General features: G+C 43.3%; 1 protein-coding gene across 6 annotated transcripts in view; it reads left to right on the forward strand.

Moving 5' to 3' along the window:
• Window positions 1-20246, forward strand: part of LOC137433303 (vang-like protein 2) — a 47953-nt gene that overhangs the window by 4481 nt on the left and 23226 nt on the right. For 5 of the 6 annotated variants that reach the window (XR_013624194.1, XM_078782602.1, XM_078782611.1 and 2 more), the window contains exons 2-5: window positions 1382-1437; window positions 4863-4959; window positions 9336-9555; window positions 9814-10104. Coding sequence is in view for 3 of the 6 variants with exons in the window: in XM_078782617.1 (XP_078638743.1) it covers window positions 1391-1437; window positions 4863-4959; window positions 9336-9527 (336 nt within the window). In the remaining 3 variants the exon portion in view is untranslated. Of the gene's footprint in view, window positions 1-1381; window positions 1438-4862; window positions 4960-5382; window positions 6104-9335; window positions 9556-9813; window positions 10105-20246 lie in introns of those variants that run through there. The other variant, XM_078782625.1, reaches the window with a different exon arrangement.

Below are 20246 nucleotides of genomic sequence, written 5' to 3' on the forward strand. Positions count from 1 at the left end.
TTACGTTCACACCGTCACGTCAAACACTACCGTGAACACATACATTGTCACAACATCGTCAGAATGAGAACATCGTCACAATGAACGTTATGCGAACGCAAATGTTATGCGGGAGTCCAAACCTGAGAATGCTGGAGACCAAAGCTGAAATTGGGAAAACTAAATAGCCTATTTTACTCCCAGGGGTCCCAGGATTACCGGGGGGTGACTCTCATTTGATCGCCAAAATATCTTTGCGATCGGTTCAGCAGTTTTACAAGAATTAAACAAGTTTTACAAAAACCTTCGAACAGACAGACGGACATTTGGTGAATTATAGTAAGATGATGCTCCTCCATACTCCATGGTAAATAACTGGGTAGCTGAGTTCAAACAGAATGTTCATAGTGGACCAGAAAAAAGCTCGTCTGGACATTTCCCGTGAGCTGTTGAACTGTTTACATGCTGTTCTACATGACTTCCCCCAGTGGATTATCACACAGGACGAAACATGGGTTCACCACTTTAATCCTGAGACCAAGCAACGGAGCATGCAGTGGAAACACACCACCCCCTCAATCCCCCTCCCCCCCCCCCCCCCCCCAAAAGTTAGAGGACATCTGCTGGAAAGATCATTGCCACTGTGTTTTGTGATTGTGTGATAATGGTGGACTTTTTGGAAAAGGGAAATGCTGTTGATGAGTATTATTCTGATACTCCACTGGTTGCATGATGCAAGTAAGCAAAATAGGTGAGGGAAACTGATCCGAGGTGTCCTGCTTCTCCAGGACAACACCTGAGCTCCACACACAGCCCACCTTTTGGCAGATACTGCTGATAACTGTGGGTATGAACTTCTGCAATACCTAACCTAGTCACCAGATCTAGCCCTTTCCGACTTCTCTTTGTTCTCTCACCTGAAGGGAACTCTGCCGGGGAACAAATATGAGAATGGCAATGCTGTGATGGCAACTGTACAGGACTTCCTAGAGGGGCAAGACAAGGATTTCTACAGAATTAGCATAGCCAAGCTCGAGGACAGATGGATGAAGTGCATTGCCAGGGAAGGAGATCATGTTGAGAAATAGTGAAATAGTGATTTTATAGCGTTTACTCGCCCATGGAGTTGGGCCACAAACAAACTGATCACCTCTCGTAAATTACTGGTCAATATGTGAAACACTTTGGTCACAACTGTGGTCATGGGTGAGATACATGATGAGAGCATTGAGTTGATAGTAAAAAAACAATTGTGCAATGTTCTAACAACACACAGCAGAATATGTGAAGTTCAATTTGAAAATCGAATGTGAAGTTCACAATTAAGTCTCATTATCCTCTGTGATGGGTGATGCGTGAAGTTTTTGCTGAGTGTGGTGACATATTGATCTTCTGTTTTCAGGTTGTCGCCATGGATACAGAGTCACAATACTCTGGGTACTCCTACCATCGTCCTCGGTAACTATCCCTCTAAAAATATGTCGTCAGCACTCAATGCACTTAACTCTCTTTATTTATTTTATTTTCCAATGTTTTGCTTCTTCTAAATGCCATCTATCAATTTGATTTGTGTGTGCTGCACTATGAAGAAGAAAGGGCTTTAGAAATCGATTCTTTAGCAGAAAGAGGGGGGAGTGGTGGTTTTATAGGCCAGGAGGGCAGAACCAGAAATTGTTCACAACCAGCAAAGCCATTTGGCTTTGTTATGCGGTGACTCTCATTTGACTTTCTTAACGTGAGGTGTGTGTGGTGTTATCATATTTATCTGTAAGCTTTTTGCAAAAATGGGGGAATATTGTAATTATGTGTCTGTGTGTCTACCCGTCACACTGTCTCCTAAGCTTTTGTGTAGAAAGTCACGAAACTTGGTAGTTATGATCAACACATGGCATGAAGGTGCGACCGAGGGCAATATCATTTTTGGCGGCGCCCCCCTGGGGTGTGAAACGGTCAAATGCCGAAAACTGCAATTCGGGATTAAAATGAAACTTTGTATATGCAATCAACATTGGGGGACACATGAAATATGTAACCATTTCTTGGATTTGACCTGTGTTTGGGGACTTAGTCACAGGGGTCAAAGCAGAATATTTATTTTTAACTCTAAATTTTATATTGGGTCATTCCTGGTGGATCTTTTTGCCATCTTCCAACTTTATTTTAGGTGGAAAGCGTGGGTATTTGTGTTCATGCCATCGACTTTGCTCTCGTTCATCTTTGCATTTCATGTTGTTGGTTCCAAATAGTTATTCAAAATATCTGCAGTGTGACAATGACCTGCAAGATGTTTTTGTGTTAAATGACATCGCTTTTTCACTGCACTTTTTGTTACACAATGTGCAAGCTCAAAAATCAAGTTGAAGCCTGCGAGCTTACTTACCATTCCCAGGACCCCTTTTCCTCCCTGAAGAGCGATTCGGATTCCCATTTTTGATGCATGCATAGTTGTCAACATACTACAACACGCAATTTGGTGGTTGCCTGTCTCTGTCTGTCTGCCTGTCTGTCTGCTTGTCTGCTTGTCTGTGACGATTTTTGACCATGATGCATTCGGTCTTTACTTATCCAATGTCAACCAAACTTGACAGGAGGACCAAGGGTCGCACAATGAAGGTTATAGCAAATTGATATGCCCCTCCCACCTCCCTAAGCGGTTTTTCTCCCTCTATTGGGGGTTTCCCTGCTAATGGAGTTGCGAGTCAAGGTGTATATCAGTGTTAAGATGGCTTTATCATTGCGTTTTTCCAAGGCCGCTTACAATAACAAAAGTAACAAAGAGCAATCGGAGATTGCAGACCCTCGCCAGGGTGTTTTTAGTGATTTTTAAGGCTTTTGTGTTAAAACAAATATGGCGGCCAAACCACGTGACCGATGACGTTGTCATCACATTTTTTTCTCCACCAATTTATCCCTAGATGACACTCAATAAATTTCATCTTGATCGGATGAAGTTTTGTACTTGTCGAATTATGACGTCATAATGGAGGCACCTATAACATCATCATTAACATGTTATTCTGCATGGAGAGTTTTTTTTTTATAATGAGCCATGTCTCAATTTTGTCTATGCAGTGCTTTCAGAGATATGGAGGTGCAATCTTTTTTGGTTTTTCCGAGATGGCGCCTGTACCACGTGACCGATGACATCATAATTATCATTAAAAATTATACACCAGTCATATGGTCAAAATTTCCTGTCAATCGGACCAACAGTTTCAGGGAAAATCATATTTATTCTATGCGGACAAACAAACAAACAAGAAATATTTCGTACATAGCATTATACTTGTGAAATCTCTAAAATAAGTTGTTGGCCTATGATGACCTCAAAAATACTTGGTGATTGAATTCAGTGACCAGATATGCAAATCCTCTTCAAATTTCCAAGTTAATCGGATGAAAATTGAGGATTTTAGAAATTTGACAAAGTTTGACATCGGCCTTTGACCGATGTGAAATCTCTAATTATCTTTTGACCCCAAAAACAATAGGCTTCTTGCTTATGACCAATTCCACCATTTGGTGAAGTTTCGTGAAGATCGGTTGAAAATTGTGACCTGTAGGCAACAGATAAATAAACAGAATAACGCACAAGACCAACCAATATACGTAATTGAAAAATCTTCGATTTTCACAAGTAACAAACAGACAAATGGACTCAAATGCAATACTCTCTCCTCTGGCGAGGGTAATAACAACACATGATAAAGGCATAATATTAATGTTATTTGGAAAACAATATTAATACTAGTAATATCCCATCTCCCCAGGGGGGGTTTTCTTCCTTTGAACCTATGTTGCAGGCATAATTTTGACGCAGTGTTAACGTGTATAAACAGCTTATCATGCCAATTTCGTGGGGTACCCCTACCAGAAGTAAAAATATTATGAACCACAAACACGTTTGATTACCTTTTAAAATAGTTGCTCATGCTGTTTAACACGAAACTGAAAGGGAGGAAATCCCAGGTATGTTCAGTTACTAAGCAGCTACCTAGCGCTTGCCAAGCCCGCCGTTCCTTATCAACGGTTTTGAATGCAATGCTTGCTCGAATGCTTAAACCACTTGGTGAGCACTCTAAAGTGGTACGTTGTGCTGAGGGGCTGTTATTACTTTCACCACGAAAGGTGGATGGAGGTTATGTTTTCACACCTGTTCTGTTTGTTCACACAGTCTGTTCTGTTTGTCTGTCCCTTTGTGAACAATATATCTCAAAAGTTATGGATGGATGGATTTGGACGAAACTTGGAGAGGTTGGGTGTGTGACGAGGAAGAATCAATTCAATTTTGTTGAAGATCCGGATCCGGATCGTATCATTTTTTAAGGGATTCTTCACCATTGGGAGATGGGGCCAAAAACTATATGTAGCAGGATATCTCAAAAAGTTGTGTACAGATTATTTTGATTAAATGTGCTTTTGTATTGTGATTTTCTGGTCTACTCTTCGATACAAAAGGTAAACTGTTCATACAAACTGTTCACTTGGCGGAGGTATGCTCTCGACTGAGTGCCGTTCTAGTTTATAGTTTGTAAAATTCATTCTACATTAATTTACTTAATATTTATTCATTTGGGAATGTATGTTGCATGTTGCACTCGAAAAATAGGACTTTCACGTTTCTTACGAAGTATAATTTCAAACGAGTTTTTTAAAATTTTGCATCCATTAACATGATATGGCACCAAATTATGAGGGCATCCTGTAAAATCAATAAAGGAGGTATGGCAAGTGCCACACTGCAACAGTAAAACATTTTAGTTGCAACGCTGTTGAATGACTGTAAAATAGAGAAGGGGTTATTGAGGAGGCAGGAACCGTATTGAACTTGTTATTTTACTCTTGTTTGTCTGCACACTTTGTGTTTTTTTTTCTGCATGCAGGGAACGAAGTCGTGGAGACAGACGGCGCTGCCGTGAGCGATCGGTGACTATTCAGGCTCCAGAACCTTTATTAGAGCCAGGATCAAGGGAAGAACAGGTCAGAATGGATCAAACCTCAAATTGATTTTGCCCTCAACTCCACCCTCTGCCTTGATTCTCTCATTATGACCAATTGTAAATGTGCCTCTGTTGTACATGAAGTAGGCAGAAATTTGGGGTGAGAATACACAAATTGAAATATAATTCATGATGTAACTCCAAGATGGAAAGAGGTTACCCTCGGACAACTTGCTCTCAAATCCTTGCCCAGTTTATTAGTCCCCTACCAGGTTCACCAGAGGGGACTATAGGTTTCCTCTCTCCGTCTGTCTGTCCATCCTTCCATCCATCCCACCTGTTGTTTTCCAGACTTTTTGCTCTTACCCTTTAACATACTCAACTGAAACTTGGTACATGTCCTTATTATAAGTTGTGAGCAAGTTATAAGTTGTGAGTTTCAGGGTGTTTTGCAATTTTTCAGAGTTGTGCCATTTTTGGACTTGGAAAATATCACATCAGTAAGGAACATGTATTGCAAATCGATTCTCGATCTAGTTTTATTCACTTCCGCTTCCGATTCCTCCGGCGAGGTCGTGTCCTTCCAAGCTCTCCACTTCATCAAAGATAAGTGTTTTTCCTGATCGTTTTTTTGTCAAATTTCTACTGTTTATTTTGCTGTTTATGTGCTTGCTGTGTGTTTCTAGTTACCCTACCCTGAGGAGAGGGTATTGCATTTGAGTCCGTTTGTTTGTCCGCACAGAATAAACATGATTTTCTCTGCAACCGTTGGTCCGATTAACAGGAAATTTTCACCATAGGTGCAACTCCACCTGTATAATTATTGTCCCCCGTCGCACCTCAGAGCGAAAGGGGGACTATGGTTTTCCCCTCCGTCCGTGTGTGCGTCCATCCGTGCTTGCATGCGTAAGCGAAGGACCGAATTCTAATTTGGTCTGTGGGTGTATTTAGGCATAAGGAAGAACGCTATTGAAAATTGGGTCACCACGTCAAAATCCAAGATGGCCGCCACCATATATGTCTGAACCTTGTGAGCAAAATATCTTGAAAAATAAACGAACTACTAACTTCTAATCTGGTGTGTGGGTGTATACGCATAAGGAAGAACGCTATTGAAAATTGGGTCGCCACGTCAAAATCCAAGATGGCCCACCACCATATATGTCTGAACTTTGTGAGTGGAATATCTTCTATATATATAAAGTAGAGTTGGCCTCTGTGTCTGTATCCTGATCTATCTATGATCTCTAAGATCTCGAGAACCCGTGGACGGATTTGCGAGCGGAAAGTACTGTTCGACTCGGGATGGTCCCAGGAATGTCACGGAGACATAAACATTTAAAAAATTTCGGGTTTTAAAATTAGCGTATTATTAGCACTAGCAGAAGAGAGAGGGATTCGAAGGGAGGGAGCGCAGCGCTTCTAGCGCTTCTGACTACAGCACACCTTAAAATTAAAAAAACTTCGGGTTTTAAAATTAGTGTGTTACGCGTAATTAGCGCTAGCAGAAGAGGGAGGGAATCTAAGGGAGGGAGCGCAGTGCTCCCTCCAGCGCTTCTGTTAGCGTAATTAGCGTATTTCGGAACGTTAATTTTTCAACTTCATTATTCGGAATCAGTACGTCCCAGAGAACCTTCGTAACGTTAATTTTTCAACTTCATCCGATTGACATGGGACCAACGGCATGTGACAAAGAGTGAAACATACAGGCTACATTTATTTGACGACAATGAGTTCCGACTTCCGACCTCGGTGGGATGACAGGCTGAGTCAACCCCCCTGGTGTGAAGGGGGAGGAGGAGGGGAGGGGGAAGAGAAGGGAGAGGGGAACGAGAGGGGAAGGGGGATGGGAGGGGGAGGGGAAGGAGAAGGGGGAGGGGGAGGGGGAAGGGGGAGGGGAGGGGGGGGAGCGGAAAGGGGGGGAGGGGGAGGGGAGGGGCCCTTCTTCCCCTGGGCACCCCCCGCACCCTTCCCCTCCCCCCCTTCCCCTCCCCCTCCCCCCCTCCCCCCCCCCTTCCCCCTCCCCCCCCATTCCCCTCCCCTCCTCTTCCCCCTCCCCTCCTCCCTCCCCCGCTTCCCCCTCCCCCCTCCCCCCGTTCCCCTCCCCTCCTCTTCCCCCTCCCCTCCTCCTCCCACTCCCGTGCAAAGCCGGGTACCTCTGCTAGTGAAATATAAACGAACTACTAACTTCTAATCTGGTGTGTGGGTGTGTCTCCAACCCACTCGTAAATATTATCGACTCTTCCATGTTTTCTGCGTCTTCCACTTTGTCAACTCACATCACTTCACCGACGGGGGACCTCGGCGTAACGCTTGTTTAATGATGATTTTGACGTCATATGTCATGTGGTATGGGCGCCATCTTGGAAAAACCGAAAAACTTTGCACTTCTATATCTCTGAAAGTGCTACATAGAAAGAATTGAGAAATGGCTCAATGTAAAGGTGCCTCCATTATGATGGGGATATACTCCATGGAGAATGGAGTATATCCCCACCAACACTCCATGGGGAATAAAATGTTAATGGTGATGTCATAGGTGCCTCCATTATGATGTCATAATTTGACAAGTACAAAACTTCACCCGATCAAGATGGAATTTCTTGAGCATCATCTCCGGATAAATTGGTGGGGAAGAAATTAAAATGACGTCATTGGTCACGTGCTTCGGCCGCCATATTTGTTTTAACACAAAAGCCTTAAAAACCACTGATAACACGTCCTGGCGAGAGTCTGCAATCTCCGATTACTCTTTCTAGTTGGATCTTGTTTTGGAAATCGTTCAACTTGTGTTTAATAGTCGGTTTTGTTCATGCCACGTTTGGGCCTGTCCCTTGAGGCTTCCTGTCTCCTCGTCGGTCTTTTGTTTATTTATGTTTTCCTCTATCCCCCCCTCTTGTCTCCCACTCCTTTTATTGTATGTTTTATGTGTCCGTGCATGTTTTCATGTTTAATGTGTTAGCTCTTACATGAGCCTTGACTCTGCATACAATTTTTTTTTCATTTTTTTTTTCATCACTTTTAAACATTGCCCATTCTTTGGCATTGTGCCTTGCCAGAATTATTCGCTACCTTTTCTGCATTTAATGTTGTTTAATCTCCCCACTCAGACTATGCTTACAGTTGCTCGTTCATTACACCCTCATGATTTTCAGTGACAGCTCAAACCTTCATTATGAACAACCCTTGAGGGTTCCTGAGTGCAAGGGCTTGTGAAGCTAACCTAAAATCTGAGACATATTCCCTGCCCACAAAAACTGAGAGGAGTTAGCAAACAGCCAAACAGACCATTTGTGCTTTATAACAGGGTGTTTCAAAAGTAACAGTGCACTGAATGAAATACTTCTGTTTCATGTGTTTGTTAATCTTAAAAATATAATGGATGCTTGTTTACTTGCAAGTATGAATGACTCGCTCAAGTGAGATACCCACCAGCTGAGAGACAACTTTGACAATCCATAATTTTCTCTGGAAGACTTGTCTTTTTACACAAGAGGTGTTAAGTTTCTACTGCACTGTTTCTTTTGAAGCACCCTGTAGTATACATACAGGATAACTGAGCCTCTCTACTTTATACCATTCTTTACTCAACTATGTCTCTTCCATACCATTCACAGAAACACATCTTTAGTCTGCATTTTCCTGGGTTTTCTTATGACTCAGCTGACGAAGTTGTCGGAGGCATTGTTTTCAGGTTACCTGTCCATCCGTCCGTGATTGGTTTTTATTACCGCAATAACTTAACGGCTGAAGGGATCCAGTGTCAAACTTGGTACAGGTATGTATAATGATGTAAAGATAAACTGATTCGATTTTGGGGTCAAGAGGTCAAAGGCCAGATGTCCCATTAGGTAAAAATTCTGTTACCACGCTAACTCGTGAACCAGTGATGAGATTTTGACCAAACTTGGTATAAGTATATATTATGATGCAAAGATTAATTGATTAGATTTCAGCCTCGAGGTCAAAGGTCAGAATTCCTGTCAGGTAAAAATGTGGTACTTGAGAACAGCTGAAATGATTTTATTCAAGCTTGGTACTTTAGTACGGTATGCATAAACCTCTGTCAGTGCGTCCATCCATGATTGATTGCTTGTTTGAAAAAGGTCAAGGGTCAGAGGTCACATTAAAACTCCTGTTAATGTGATGCCATTGACTATGGGATTTGAACTAAACTAAGTACATGTACCATGATACATAAGCACAGATTAGATATAAGGTCAAATGGTCTTGAGGTTTTAGGTCAAAGTTAGAGTCAGCAACGACTGATTGTGGGCGGAGGCATATCGGTCAATGTCTCGACGTCAAATCATGTGCCGTTTTTCTTAATTTTGTTCTGATTAAAATGTATATTTTTCTAATGCTTCTATCAACTCCTTTTCTTACCCATTTATTCTTCATTTGATACTTGTCTAGGATGACAACTGGGCAGAGACAACTACAGTGGTGACCTCTGAATGTTCTGCCTCGCACGATGACCTTTCACGCCTTGAGAAAGCCGATGGGGAAGTAAGCCGCTGGGGAGCTGACAGTCATGGACTGCGATCTGCCAGGCGACGTCTCGCTACTGCAGCCTGCATTACCATAGCCATAGCCCACCACACTTAGTCCAATTGCTTTTGTGGTGTTGCCCCAGGTAGCTGTGATAATAATTTTGCCTCCTAATGAAAAATAATGTCTGTCGGTTTCAAGTTTGTTTGTTTCATCACCTCACTTCACTCAACATTCACAAACCCACTTTGATTCCCCACAAGCGTGTACTTCACTCTCAATTCTAGATGATGTACCCCCTCACTTGTCTGTCTATGGTCACTCATGGTATCAATTGAAAGTCCCTCTGTAGCATTATTGTGCAAATATAAAGTCAAATTGTTGCACTGTGCCCCCTGTGTAGATCCTCTGGAAGATCCAATGGACTGTTGATGCGAAAATCGAGGCCAAATTGGTGCCCTTGCTATTAAAGTGGCGGCAGTTGCTGTGGCAACATGGGCTGGGCTCGTGAGACGCTGTCCACCCTCACTGGGTGTGTCATTGCCCCGGCCACACCCACCTCGTCCTGCGTTGGCTTTGGCCCTTACAGCTGTGCTTGTGGCCTATTGGTTGTTCTATGGTGTGCGAGTGTTGGATGGAAGTCGGGGGGCAGCTGGAGGAACCAATGGGGCTGTTGCAGCAATTGCATCTCGAGGTAAAGGCTGAAAGGCTGCACAATGATTGGACAGTTTTGTTCAGCAAATAATTGTGATGCACAAATTTTGTGGCCACCTGTTTCAAGTCTCACCATCACCCATAACCACGCCCTCCCCTCCCACCCCACCTCAACTGCAGCTTAGGTCTTGATAATGCTTTTGTATATGAAGTGCTTAACATGTACTGTCAATAGAATAGTGTGGATGTTGGAAACTTGCACTGGATAACAGTAAAACGGCACTTTTGAAATGACTATGTATGTGTTTATATTGACTCACTTCAACTCGACGGACACTTTTAACCTGTCGTTTTTAACGAGTGCAAAATGTGTAATTCACATCGTCTTTTCAACATAATTTTCAGCATTTATACGAGAGTGTGAATGAATGAATGAATGATCGTTTTAAAGCCATTTTCCCCGCTACAGCGGGGGTTAGCCTTGCGGGCCCAATGACAATCATGGTTCCCTGTTTGAGGCAATGTATTTATATGAGAGTGTGGCAATTTCAAAATGTTCAACGTAATTGTTCTGTTCCTCAGTGCAAATTGGAAATTGGACTTGCAAGAATGTAGGAATAGGATAAATATCCATTGATGATAGGAGTCTGGTTCTTATAATTTCCTGTTGATACAATTGACCAGCAGCAGCGGTGATTATAACACTCATTATATAACACTCATTATATAACACATACGTATGTACAGTGCATTCAGAAAGTATTCAGACCCCTTCACTTTTTTCACATTTTGTTATGTTGCAGCCTTATGCTGAAATCGTGTAAATTCATTTTTTCCCCTCATCAATCTACACTCAATACCCCATAATGACAAAGAGAAAACAGGATTTTAGAAAGTTTTCCAAATTTATTAAAAAGAAAAAACTGAAATATCACATTGACATAAGTATTCAGACCCTTAACTCAGTACTGAGTTGAAGCACCTTTGGCAGCGATTAGAGCCTCGGGTCTTCTTGGGTGTGATGCAACAAGCTTTGCACACCTGTATTTGGGGATTTTCTGCCATTCTTCTCTGCAGATCCTCTCAAGCTCTGTCAGGTTGGATGGGGACCGTTGGTGGACAGCCATTTTCAGGTCTCTCCAGAGACGGTTGATTGGGTTCAAGTCAGGGCTCTGGCTGGGCCACTCAAGGACCTTCACAGAGTTGTCCCTAAGCCACTCCTGCGTTGTCTTGGCTGTGTGCTTAGGGTCATTGACCTGTTGGAAGGTGAACCTTTGGCCCAGTCTCAGGTCCTGAGCGCTCTGTTTCAGGTTTTCATTAAGGATATCTCTACTTTAGTCCGTTCATTGTTCCCTCAACTCTGACCAGTCCCCCAGTCCCTGCTGCTGAATAACACCCCCACAGCATGATGCTGCCACCACCATGCTTCACTGTTGGGATGGTATTGGGCAGGTGATGAGCAGTGCCTGGTTTCCTCCAGACATGACGCTTAGAATTGAGGCCAAACAGTTCAATCTTTGTTTCACCAGACCACAGAACTTGTTTCTCACAGTCTGAGAGTCCTTTAGGTGCTTTTTTTGCAAATTCCAAGTGGGCTTTCATGTGTCTTTCACTGAGGAGAGGCTTCCGTCTGGCCACTCTGCCATAAAGCCCAGATCGGTGGAGTGTGATGGTTGTCCTTCTGGAAGTTTCTCCCAACTCCACACAGGATCTCTGGAGCTCAGCCAGTGACCATCGGGTTCTTGGTCACCTCTTACCAAGGCCCTTCTCCCCCAATTGCTCAGTTTGGCCGGGCGGCCAGCTCTAGGAAGAGTCCTGGTTGTTCCAAACTTTTTCCATTTAAGAATTATGGAGGCCACTGTGCTCTTGGGAACCTTCAATGCAGCAGAAACTTTTTTGTAGGCTTCTCCAGATCTGTGCCTCGACACAATCCTGTCTCTGAGCTCTGCAGCAGTTCCTTCGACCTCATGGCTTGGTTTTTGCTCTGATATGCATTGTCAGCTGCGAGACTTTATATAGGCAGGTGTGTGCCTTTCTAAATCATGTCCAATCAATTGACACAGGTTGCCTCCAATCAAGGTGTGGAAACATCTCAAAGATGATCAAGAGAAATGGAGGCACCTGAGCTAAATTTCAAGTGTCATAACAAAGGGTCTGAATACTTGTGTCAATGTGATATTTCAGTTTTTTTCTTTTTAATAAATCTGCAAAACTTTCTAAAATCCTGTTTTCTCTGTCATTATGGAGATATTGAGTGCAGATTGATGAGGGAAAAATGAATTTAAATGATTTCAGCATAAGGCTGCAACATAGCAAAATGTGAAAAAAGTGAAGGGGTCTGAATACTTTCTGAATGCACTGTATGTATAGATAATATAGATAGATATAGATAGATATATAGATAGATATAGATAGATATAGATAGATATAGATAGATATAGATATAGATATAGATATATATTGTTGCGGATCTCGGGGGTCGGTGCTCCCCTTATCAGGAGGGGGGGGGGGGGGGGGGTTAATCCCCTTGTCTTTTTAGCTGGCCGTCCCAAGTCCTGGGGGATATAACGTCCTTCCCGGCACGGCGTTAGATAGGGTTTGTTAGGCCTAGGGGTTCACTACTACCTAAGTACCAACGCCGGCCTGAAACGAGGGGAATAACTCCCGCTCGAACCACGGATATGATGGATAATGCCGAGCGGTTAGCAATCTGCGATCCGAGCTATTAACAAGCGACTAAACCCGGTTCTATGCGGTTTCTAATCGTGCCACAACTACTCAATTGAGAAAAGACGGATGCGATCGGATTAGGGAAAACCAAGAAAGAACAAGGTAATTTATTACAAATATACAGGAGGAAAGAGGAAACGAAAGAATGTACAGGGAAGGAAGAGGAAGAACAGGACACAGGGCAGTCTTAATACAGTCTTAACTTATGACCCAGACAAACATACACACACACACACACACACACACACACACACACACACACACACACACACACACACACACAGGGATTGTAGCTGGTAGGGTGGAAGGTCCAGGTAGATGGTCCAGGCTCCAGTCGACTCCAGTCCAGCGGCGAAACCCGCAGGCCAGCTCCGCGCGTAGTTGGACGCGAGCGGACCTTATATATAGCGGGGGGGACTGGGATGCTTCGTACGTAATAAATGTATGGCTGTGCCAAACGCACCCTCTCCAAGGTTCTCTTATACAAGTCCTTTCAATGCGAGCGCTGCCGTATATGTCCTTCCAATGCGAGCGCCGCCGTATGAGTCCTTCGCAAATGTGCGCTCCTGGATCAGTCCCGTTACAAGAAGTTATTCTGCGCAAGTCCCATAAAAAGCAGTCCTTGAATCGTTCCAGTTCTCGCAATCACGACAATCCTCTGCGCAGGCCTGTGAAAGGGCTTTGCGCTCGCGCTTATATAACGCGAGCCAAGATCACTCCGCGCTTCATAAAAGCCACGCCCGTCGGTGATATTACATCAGCCCTGGTTGGCTGGTGGGGGCATACCGGCCACGCCTTTGACGGCTGTTTGACAGGCCACACCTTGTTCTTGGCGTTCCGCCCCCTTTTTCCTCGGGCCTGACCGCATGGTGAATGGCGTCGTTTGAGCAAACGCTAAGGCGGCTGCTGCTCGTAGAGGCGTGTAATGGCGTCACTTGGAGAGGGAGGATGCAAAATGGACGGAATGGGCCTACTCCTTATTTGATTGACGCAACGCAGTTTCAACTATTGGAAACACGGCCTTATCTAAAACACATAATAATGAAATAACTAAAGTTCTATGCTGGCCTACGTGTTGCTTGTGGACTAACTAGGGGTGCAACCTTTAACCTTAAAGTGATTATTTATTTACAAAAGTGTGGGTTCTCTAAAACCGCAACTATATATATATATATATATATATATATATATATATATATTAAAGTAGAGTTGGCCTCTGTGTCTGTATCCTGATCTATCTATGATCTCTAAGATCTCGAGAACCCGTGGACGGATTTGCGAGCGGAAAGTACTGTTCGACTCGGGATGGTCCCAGGAATGTCACGGAGACATAAACATTTAAAAAATTTCGGGTTTTAAAATTAGCGTATTATTAGCACTAGCAGAAGAGAGAGGGATTCGAAGGGAGGGAGCGCAGCGCTTCTAGCGCTTCTGACTACAGCACACCTTAAAATTAAAAAAACTTCGGGTTTTAAAATTAGTGTGTTACGCGTAATTAGCGCTAGCAGAAGAGGGAGGGAATCTAAGGGAGGGAGCGCAGTGCTCCCTCCAGCGCTTCTGTTAGCGTAATTAGCGTATTTCGGAACGTTAATTTTTCAACTTCATTATTCGGAATCAGTACGTCCCAGAGAACCTTCGTAACGTTAATTTTTCAACTTCATCCGATTGGACATGGGACCAACGGCATGTGACAAAGAGTGAAACATACAGGCTACATTTATTTGACGACAATGAGTTCCGACTTCCACGACTTCCGACCTCGGTGGGATGACAGGCTGAGTCAACCCCCCTGGTGTGGAGGGGGAGGAGGAGGGAGGGGGAGGAGGAGGGGAGGGGGAAGAGAAGGGAGGAGGGGAACGAGGGGGAAGGGGATGGGAGGGGGGAGGGGGAGGGGGAAGGGGGAGGGGGAGGGGGAAGGGGGAGGGGAGGGGGGGAGGGGAAAGGGGGGGAGGGGGAGGGGAGGGGCCCTTCTTCCCCTGGGCACCCCCGCACCCTTCCCTCCCCCCCTTCCCCTCCCTCCCCCCTTCCCCTCCTCCCTCCCCCCTCCCCCCTTCCCCCTCCCCCCCATTCCCCCTCCCCTCCTCTTCCCCCTCCCCCTCCTCCTCCCCCGCTTCCCCCTCCCCCCTCCCCCCCCGTTCCCCTCCCCTCCTCTTCCCCCTCCCCTCCTCCTCCCACTCCCGTGCAAAAGCCGGGTACCTCTGCTAGTATATATATAGAGATATAGATAGATATATATATATATATATATATATATTTATATATATATATATATATATATATATATATATATATATATATATATATATATATATATATATATATATATATATATATAGATAGATATATATATATATATATATATATATATATATAATAGATAGATATATAGATATAGATATATATAGATATATATAGATATATATAGATATATATATATAGATATATATAGATATATATAATATATATATATATAGATATATGTATATAGATATATATATATAGATATATATATATATAGATAGATAGATATATATAGATAGATAGATATATAGATAGATAGATATATAATTATATATAGATAGATATATATATAATTATATATAGATAGATAGATATATATAGATATATATATAATTATATATAGATAGATAGATATATATAGATGTATATATAATTATATATAGATAGATATATATATAATTATATATAGATAGATAGATATATATAGATATATATATAATTATATATAGATAGATATATATAGATATATATATATAATTATATATAGATAGATAGATATATATAGATGTATATATAATTATAATATAGATAATAGATATATATAGATGTATATATATATATATATATATATATATATATATATATATATATATATAGATATTGTTACGGATTCGTCACTTCCGTTGTTGTGGTTTTCATCCACTGTAAGCATTTTTGATTCATGTACTATTATTGTTGTCGTTTAAGGGAGATAGAGATTACTATTTTCAAAAGGTAAAAAAGGTAATGTTTTAAATGAACCGGAACCGGAGGAGGAAGAGAAGGCGGAGCGAGTGAGTCGGACAAGAAGCCCAGCTGCTTCGAGGTCTGGAGCGAACGATTGACGAACGAGGGTCACGAGTGAACTTTGGGTTTCCCGGAAAGGGATTCCTGTGACAGTTGTCATCGCCGTGACGGCTAAACCTGCGTGACAGGTTTTGCGGTTGATTCCCGCGAGAATCATCGGAGTGCTGTCACGCCACGAGAACGGGCCGTCGGCCATTTTAACTCGCGCGCTTTGCGCATCGCTCAAGGTTTCTCACTTCACTTCACCGGTTCGCCGATTTGGAGCCTTGGAACGTCCATACCCGAGGGTGTGATTTTCCAGTCGCCTTGAGGGCACCTTTGCGCAGCTTTGGCAGCGGGGACTGTGACTGTCATCCGAACGGGATTCTGGGCTCGATATGACATCGTACGGACGATCGCTGGAGCGGATCGACTTTGGCTTGATGCCGGAATAGAGACATTGGGAATGTTCTTCTTTTCGCTCACTTGGAGCACAGTGAGTTATATTGTACGAACCTGATGGTACCATCATAAGAAATATATATTGGTTGTACAATTGATTACTGTTATTGTTGTACTGTTATTCTTGTGTGATCTTAATACAATACTTGTTTGTTGGTAACAATTGGTGTGGTTTCACCATTGATCCTTGGCATACAGAATAACACATCTTTCTGCCGTGACTCCTCTCGGGTCCCGGAGGTACACCGTGACCGGGGTTTGGGGAGGAGCACGTAACAGAAATTGGGGGCTCGTCCGGGATATTTCTATTAAATTCCCTGACATCCTCGTCCGGGATTAAATTCCCTAATAACATTCGTCCGGGATGGAATTCCCTAACATTCCCAAAATTCCCAAATTTTTCAGAAAAAAAGAAATTGGAATTTTTTGTGTGAAGGTTAACAGGCGTTAACTGATTGTCACCATGGTGTTTGACGCAGAAAAGTTTGCGGCGTTCCCTAATGAGGCACAGTTCCAAGCATTAAAAAGATCGGAACTCTTGATATTGGCCAAATATTTTAACTTGGAGGTCCGAGTTAATATGAAGAAAGCAGAGATGCAGACATTGGTGGTAGAATCTCTGGTGGGACAAGGAACATGGAAAGAGGTAGCCTTTGGATTGGTTACCCGAGGAAAAAGGAAATGTGTAGCTCCGGAAAATGGGGATGCAACTGCAGAGCCAGGAAAGGTTAAAAGCAGAGGAAAGGAGAGCTGAAAAAGAACTCGAGGAAAGAAGAGCAGAAGAAAGGAGAGCTGAAGAAGAAAGAAGAGCAGAGGAAAGGAGAGCCGAAAGGGAGTTAAAGGAATGTGATGTGGAGTATCAGAACGAACTTAAACTCAAGGAGCTGGAATTAATGGGAGAACGGAGAGAAGTAGTATCCATGCCGGCTAGTTCGACAACTAGTCAGAACACTTGGGATGTTGGTAGGCATGTGAGGCTGGTTCCACCCTTCAATGAAAAGGAGGTAGCCAAGTTTTTTTTTACACTTTGAGAAAGTGGCTCAAATGCTAAAATGGCCTGTGGGGTCCTGGACTGTTAGTGCAAAGTGTTCTGGTGGGTAAAGCTAAAGATAAAAATTCGGCTTTACCGATTGACCAATGTGCAGATTATGAGATAGTGAAGAAAACCATTCTCAAAGCCTATGAATGGGTCCCTGAAGCTTACCGGCAAAAATTCAGGAATGCCAGGAAGAGGGAGAGCGAGACCCATGTGGAGTTTGCCAGAATGAAGGAAACCATGTTTGATCGGTGGAGTGACTCGAAGGGGGTTGGGAAAGACTTCAACCTGTTGCAACAATTGAGCTTGGTGGAGGAATTCAAACAGTGTGTCCACGCGGACATTAAAGTACATCTGGATGAAAAGAAAGTACCAGAGTTGTATGAGGCACTGAGGCAGCAACCGTGGCAGATGACTATGCCTTGACAGACAGGATGGGGTTCCACAAACCTAACTTCCTGCCTCGAGTTAGTCAGGGGAGTTATGGTAAATCGGGTGCGGAGAACAAATATTCATGGAGGCGGCCTAGAGATGACTATGGGGACAAATCTGATACCGTGACTTTTAGGGATCAGAAGACTACAGTTCCAAGACAGACTTATCTTCCGGGGGGCCCGAGGCAGACCACGAGTTTTTCCTCCGGGCCTACTTGCGCTTTTTGCAAGAAACCTGGGCATATGATGTCCTAATGTTACGCCCTGAAAAGGAAAAATCAGGAGCGGAGTCAGACTAGTACAACTCCGAATGCATTGGCAAATGCGAGAAATCGTCCTTGGAGGACAGTGCCTTGTGAAGGTTCCAATGCCAAAGGTACGGCATCACAGAACGACCTTGTTCAAGAGGGTTACAAACCTTTTATTTCAGAGGGGTTTGTGTCACTGGATGGAGACTTAACGAACCAGAGACCTGTTAGGGTATTGAGGGACACAGGAGCACATCAATCTTTGATGCTTGAGGGCATTTTGCCGTTGTCAGAGAAGACGGCAACTGGTGTTAGTGTTCTTTTACAGGGGGTTGGTGGCTATGTTAAAGCTCCACTTCATGTCATCCATTTGAAGTCTGATTTGGTGTCAGGACCGGTCACCGTAGGTTTACAAGCCACTCTTCCTGTAGAGGGAATCTCTTTTATTATCGGGAATGATTTGGCCCGTGGTTGAGTTTCTGGTAATCCCATGTTTGTTGAAAAGCCTAGTATGGAAAATAACACCGCACAGTTAGAGCAGGAGATTCCGGGTATCTTTCCATCCTGTGCAGTGACTCGTGCTATCGCCTTGAAGAGAAGGAGAAGGAAGGCGATGTGGATTTGGGTTCCTTAGAGGTATTGGAGGAAAATTCTGAAAGAGGTAATAGGAAAGGGAGTGACATCAAGGAACTTAAGGAAAAGGTGGCATCTGGAACCAAAGAGGAAATGGAGGGTCCGTCGGAGACATCTGGGAGTGAGGTTGAGCAAACGGTGCTGGTCCGAAAGAGACTTGTTGAAGAACGACACGGAGATTCGGAGATCCGGAGTTTAATTGGTAAAGCCGTTACAGAGGAAGAGGCTATGAAGATACCTGTTGGTTACTTCATGAAAGGGGAAATACTCATGAGAAAATGGAGGCCACTGGAGGTGCCAGCAAACGATGAGTGGAAAGTTCATGACCAAATTGTGGTGCCACCGCCGTACCGGAAGGAGATATTGAGTTTGGCGCATGAGACACCTTTGGCCGGGCACCTTGGAGTGAACAAGACCTGTGACAGAATATTTGTACATTTTTTCTGGCCAGGATTGCGACGTGATGTAGCGGATTTCTGTAAATCTTGCCATTCTTGCCAGCTGGTGGGAAAACCTAATCAGAAAGTCCAATCCACACCTTTAAAACCCATTCCAGCTTTTGAAGAGCCATTCAGCCATGTCATTATTGACCGTGTCGGCCTTTTACCGAAAACTAAGGCTGGACATCAATATTTGTTGACCATCATGTGCGCTTCCTCAAGGTTCTCAGAGGCAGTGCCTCTTAGAAAAATTACTGCGGCAGTTATTGCGAAGGCCTTGATTAAATTTTTCATTTTGGTCGGGGTATATTCGGGTCGTATATTCATTCAATAAGTATATACATAAGTATCACATTGACATTTCATTTCATTCAGATCGGGGCAGGACTAGTTGGACCTCCCTATCCCGCCAGCCATCCATCTCCCGCCAGTCCTATCATCATTCCCCGAGTGAGTCTGTCCTTGTTTGTTCTGTCCCTGGGTTAATTAAGACTGTAGGTAAGCTAGCGTTGCACTGTGTATCTAATCTCGTCTGTAAATATACGTGACTGCTTTCTTCTTGATTATATGTGTAAATAATAAATCCAATTACTCTTCTGTACGTCTTCTCGTCTTATTCCTTTTCCTCTTTGCATTCGGTCGCTTTAGAGTTTTCCATATTGAGCAGCCGCGGAGCGATACGGCCAACGTTTGGGTGGAATCGGGTTCTAGTCGGGGAATAACTGTTCGGTCGCGGTAATACCACCGCTCGGTCAAAATAACACCTTTAACCGCGTCCGTAACAATAAATATATATATATATATATATATATATATATATATATATATATATATATATATATATATATATATATATATATACAGTGGAACCTTGACTTACGAGTTTAATTCGTTCTGTGACCGAGCTCGTAACTCAATTTGCTCGTTTCTCAAATCAAATTTCCCCATTAAAATGCATTGAAATGCTATTAATCCGTTCCAGCCCGCCAAAACCACACCAATTTTTTTTTAAATATGCAGTATATATAAAAATATCTCGCGCTTTATATTTCACCTGTATGCAGCATACAAGTTGGCAGGATGGCCTGGACTGGAGGTACGCACACTTGACTCTAAAGTCTAAACTGTCCAGC

Source organism: Myxine glutinosa, chromosome 1 (assembly GCF_964187855.1).
Source record: "Myxine glutinosa chromosome 1, kmMyxGlut1.1, whole genome shotgun sequence".
In the NCBI taxonomy this organism is placed as follows: domain Eukaryota; kingdom Metazoa; phylum Chordata; class Myxini; order Myxiniformes; family Myxinidae; genus Myxine; species Myxine glutinosa.